The 5,719-nt window shown below is 23.9% G+C and overlaps 1 protein-coding gene across 1 annotated transcript; it reads left to right on the top strand.

Annotated features, from left to right (window-relative positions):
* The first annotated feature begins 618 nt into the window (after positions 1–618).
* LOC126901036 (E3 ubiquitin-protein ligase rnf146-like) lies at positions 619–3,950 on the top strand. Its single transcript, XM_050677166.1, has 4 exons — positions 619–834; positions 910–1,059; positions 3,268–3,528; positions 3,613–3,950. The coding sequence occupies exons 1-4, from the start codon at positions 771–773 to the stop codon at positions 3,825–3,827; spliced, it is 690 nt and encodes a 229-aa protein (XP_050533123.1). The 5' UTR covers positions 619–770; the 3' UTR covers positions 3,828–3,950.
* The last annotated feature ends 1,769 nt before the right edge of the window (positions 3,951–5,719 follow it).

Raw genomic sequence — 5,719 nt, 5'->3', positions numbered from 1 at the left:
TTTTAGTAATTTGACCAAAAATACCCAAAAAAACGGCCTCTGTTGTTCAATTTTTGGTCAAATATTATGATTAATATATCAAAATAGTTTAATTTTTACTGTAGAATACAATTATTTAGTTTCAAAATTTTAAGTCGAAAATTTATAGCATGGTTATCATAATGAACGTAATTATTACCGTCATTATGTGGTATATTTTTAATAGGTCTCAAGTAAGCTTTAAAATGAAAAAAAAATGCAGTTTGGCTGATATTTATGTATATTTTCAGTAGAAAAAAATTTTGAATCTTAAAAACTTAAATTTTTTTATAATTAATTTATAAGGAGGTATATTAACATCCGTGATAGTTTTGGTGCTGTTTCGACCTATGCTTGTTAAAAATAATTTCTAAATATTAATATGTATTTTTTATGGAAAAAAATATACATATCAATCAATGTACTTTTAAGTTTATGCTACAAGATATTTTGATAAGTAAAAAATGTTTTGCTATGTTAGAAACTGTTAAATTTGTTTAGTCTAATTTTTGTTTAAATGAGCTACGTTAATACGATCTATCGGATAAATAATAAACTAGCCCCCCTATTATCACCATAAAAATATAATAGAATAGATAGTAGTCTTGCGCTGAACATTTACTGGTAGAAACAAATATTATCGATTATGCCATTAACTTTAAATTTTCTTTAATCATCAATATGTAACAATAGAAAAAGTTAGTGACCGTTATTAAGATTACAAATTAAATTTTTTCGGATAGAATTTGATCATGGCCGCTTCACCAAAACGGACAGAGGATAGTATCTCTAACAACAATGAGACAAAAGAGAAAGGTAAGAAAAATTATTTATTTTTGTTAAGTGTTTTTAAGTAATGTATTATTTAACATATAAAAATAATCATTATAGATAAAGTAAAATCAAACTCATCAGCATCAAGTGATACATCTATATTAAATTCTGATGAAAACATTGACAAAGATAACAATTCTATCACTTCCGAGGAATTTGAAAATAAAACACAAAAAAAGTCTCAGATTAAAAAATCTAAAAATAGTGGTATGCTTAAAATTATGAATATTTTTATTTTATCATTATTTAACTACTGTGTTTTTAATGCCTTAGTTTTTTATATCACTGATATTTTGTAAATTATATAACATATACTCTTTTTTTATGACTTACAATAAGTTGTCGACTATTTTGCAATAGTCTTATATATTTTTAAAAGTAAAACACATTAAAAATAAAGGAACATAAAATTTTAATTCTGTGCTTTTACCTCCTTATTATATATTGATAAATATAAGAGACATTAGATTAAATAAATGTCTAACTCTAAATAAAAAGTTGTTATTTGGGTCAAGAAGGCCTATCTACAATAATAACAATTAAAAAAGATCTATTTTCAAATAACAACTGTTGAAAATCTAATTATGTTGGTAATATCATCTGGGTTATGCCTTTAAATAACCTCTCATTTTACTGAAGGAAACTTATATCATGTTGCTTACATACTTAAGAATTCTATAGAATGTATATATTTTCATGGTTTAAAAACAAACAATACATTATGTTTCCATCCAACGAATGTAAAAAATAATTTACCTACATTATTTCTTTAATCAGATAAAAATTACAGAAGATTTTTTAATAAATAATATTTTTACAAATACATTATTTGCAAATAACAGCTTTATTTTGAAACATTGTAATTATTGATAACTTATTAATAGGATATGATGTTTTTATCACAAATTTAATAAAACATAGTTGGCAAAAAACATTACAAAATATAATTATTATTAAGATATTTAATATAAATTCTTCTTTTAGAAATCTCATTAAATTAATAGATTTATGTATTTTTAAATGTTGCATTGCATTATATAATAATGCATAAGTACTCTATAAATAATATATTTCCTATCAAATACTAATGAATTCTAGCAAAGACAAAAATGGTCCTAAAATATTTTTAAATTATTGAGAATTTAATATAACCAATTAATAAGGTCTTTTTCCCATGTAGAATTTACTTAAATTTTGACATTTAAAAATGTATTTAATTTTAACTCATATTTGTGTTTTGTTGTACAATTTGTTTGCAATCATAGCCAACAGCTATTTATTTCTAGATAACTTCATTCTTCCTTAAAATATAAATAAGTATATTTCAAGGTGTTTTTTATGCAGTTAATAATTATAAATTTGAAATGAAAGAATTTTTATTATAATTTGTTGAGTTAGTGTTGAAGAAACTATTTTATACTCACTTACTTTGTTGTTAAAACTTGTTATATTTTTTATTTTAGTATTTATCTTTTGTATTGTTTTTACTGCACTAAGTAAACATGTATTGATATATTTTGTTTCTAAGATTTTACTTAATAAAATATTTAACCAACACTTTTGCTATTTGATTTATAAATTTGAATGCATCCTCATATTGGATGCTTAGTTGTATTTTTATTTACTACCCAAACCTTTATTAAAAAGCTTTGCTTTATTAATTAAATTTTGAATAATTTAATAAATTAAAATGTAACTGCTAAATAAAATAATAAAAAAAAATGATCTACAATATTATAAAAATATGAAAAAAATTCTGTATGAGAAAATATTTTAATGATTAAATCATTCATATTATAAGCATTTATATTTTAACAAGTAGAATATTTATAAATTATTATGAAAGATGGTTATACAGTAGAACCTCATTAATCGGGACTAATAAGGGCTCTAGGTTGTCTGATTTAATAAAAGTCTGGATTAAACAAAATAGCCAAAAAACATGTCCGTATTATAGATTTAAGAATATTATATTATACTAATTACTATATATGATATACAATATATATATATATTGGAACATTAGTTTATGATAACTTTAATGACGGAAGATAAGAATATATGTACTTATGGGAAATTCGAGGAACTTGCTTTTATGTTTATTTTAGTCTACGGCATAAACTGCGTATTTTTCGTAATATTAGACGGCTGTCCAGATTAAGCGAAGTCCGGACTAATGAGGTTCTACTGTATATAAAAATTTCCAACATTTTATAACTCACAAAAATTCTAAAAAAAATTGTGTTCAAAAATCTTATGAGAAAATGAATTTCTAGTTTTAGTTTTAGTTTTGTAATATTAAATATAATATTGAATTACATATGTCTGAAAATAAATGAAGAAAATTTAAATGTATTAATTTAACATTTTTTAATTAAGTTGTTGTTAATGTATTTAATTTTAAACTTTTTTTAGAGAAAAAAAATTCTAAAGATCTCAAAATTGATTCAATCGATTGTCCAATATGCTTAGGAACAGCTGTAATTCCTACACGTATAACTTGTGGTCACATATTTTGTTTTCTTTGTGTAAAAGGAGTAACTAGAAGATCGAGTAAATGTCCTTTATGTCGTCAGCCAATACCTTCTGATTTTGATAAAAATCCTACTGTATTGGAAAAGCATGATATAGAAACTCTTGAAGATGGCTATCAATGGTTTTATGAAGGGAAAAATGGTAAGACATAGTTTTTTTTTTTTAATTTAATACTTTATTGTATATATAAAAACAAATATTAACTATAAAAAAAATTTTACACAGGATGGTGGTTGTATGAGAAACGAACATCAGAAGAAATTGAGGAAAATTTTAAACTTAATAACATGAAATTTGATTTACTTATTTGTGGTACTATGTATACAATTGATCTGGATCGTAATATACAGTTTAACAAAGAAAACCCAGTAAGGAGAAGAAAAATAAAACGAGAAAATGCTGAAAACATTGCAGTTAAAGGAGTTGCTGGAGTTCATTAAAAGATTGTTTTTTTTTTTATATTTAAAATGTTTGTCAGATTTTTAACTTAATAAAACATTTATGAATTTCAATTATTATACTATTAAGTCTAAACAATTATATTTAGTACTTAAATCAAACTATTTAAGTAAATTTAATTATTTTTACCTTTCATGATTTTAGAATAACTTAGAATCTTGAGAGCTGTGTTATTAATGTTTCATGAGTCTAGTACATTTTGTTTAATGTTTATTCTTGGTGTTCATATTAAAAATTTAATTAATTTTTAATTGTATTATATAAAACAATGTTATATTTTTAATGCAATAAATATAAATAATATAATAAGTATAAAAGATTTAGGATCTCTTTTCACTTCCGGTTTTCTTTTTATTAAACATATTGATGTCATTTGCTCTAATGCTCTTAGAAATTTAAGTTTTATTAAACAAAATTACAATGACATGCATACTATTAACTGTTTAATTATAATATATTCTGCTTTAGTTTGATCTGGCTTGGAATTTGGTTCAGTTGTATGGAACACTAACCAAATATGTCCGAGTGATAAAATAGAAAAAATTCAAAGGCGTTTTGTCTGTTATTTAGCTTTTAAACTTGTTATGATAGGTAGCCCAATAATTGACATTGAAAAACTCTGCAATTTGGTTTCCTTACAAGCTCAACATAAATATATTGATTTTGCATTTATTTTTAAAATTATTAAAGGTTTGATTTATTGTCCTGGAATTTTAATAATAGTTAAATTTAATGACATTATCTGTTTCAAATAATATTATACTTAGGAGAAATACCTATAATATATATAGAATTTCAAAAAATATAAGATGATTCACTTATCATAAACCAAATTATGAATTGACAAATTAAAATAATATTAATTATTTTTTTATTTGTTTCTTCTAGTTCAATTTTTCAGTGATAAAGTTTTTTTTACGTTCATCCCTTATATCTTATAAGGGCGCCAACTTTAATTTTTCAAACAGAAATATCCCTCATTACCATTTATGAACCAGTTTTGTAATACTTATTGTTATATTCATATTTATATTTATATGAGAAGAAGAGTACAGCTGGGAAAAGTTTAATTATAAAAATAGCAGCAACCACTCTTTATCTCTAAACATTACTTTTAATTGTTATCCTTTGTTAAATATAAGGGATGAACATAAAAAAATCTTTATGGTTGAAAAATTTAGACAAAAGTAGAATTAAAAGAAACACATAAAAAATGTTTGTTATTATTTTTATTTTTTAAGTAATTAAGTGGTTCATGATAAGTTATTCATTCTGCATAAACAAGGTGATTGACTATGTCTCACAAATTTTCTTTATAAATATTAGTGTTATCATATAAGTAATTATTTTATTTGTTATAAATCATTGTTGTGCTACTTCTTCTTCTTCTTCTTCCTCGCCTTAATCATAACTACTTGAGGTCAGCCACCCTTATCCTAAACTTCCACTTGACTCGATATCCCACATCCTCTACGCTCACATCAGCTGTCCTCATATCGCATTCAATGACATCTCTCCATATCTTTCTTGGTCTTCCTCTACCTCTTCTTCCTTTAACATTCATTGCTACCCTTATTATAAACTTCCACATCATATTGTATTAACTAACATTTCTCCTATTTGATCTACACATTATTCTTTTAATATTCATTTCTATAACTGTTCTCACAGCTTTCGGTTCCTCTCTCCTCATAACATGACCAAACCATATAAGTCTATTTTCTCTCATCTTATCCACGATTGACCTATACTCCATCATATATGCTTGTTCCTTATCCTATCTTCTCTAGTCACTCCACTCATCCATCTAAGCATTCTCATCTCTGCTACACTCATTCTCTGCTCTACTTTCTTATCAACCGCCCAACACTAT

Source organism: Daktulosphaira vitifoliae, unplaced genomic scaffold (assembly GCF_025091365.1).
Source record: "Daktulosphaira vitifoliae isolate Bord-2020 unplaced genomic scaffold, ASM2509136v1 Scaffold_3, whole genome shotgun sequence".
NCBI lineage: Eukaryota > Metazoa > Arthropoda > Insecta > Hemiptera > Phylloxeridae > Daktulosphaira > Daktulosphaira vitifoliae.
This window is presented reverse-complemented; position numbering and strand designations above follow the sequence as displayed.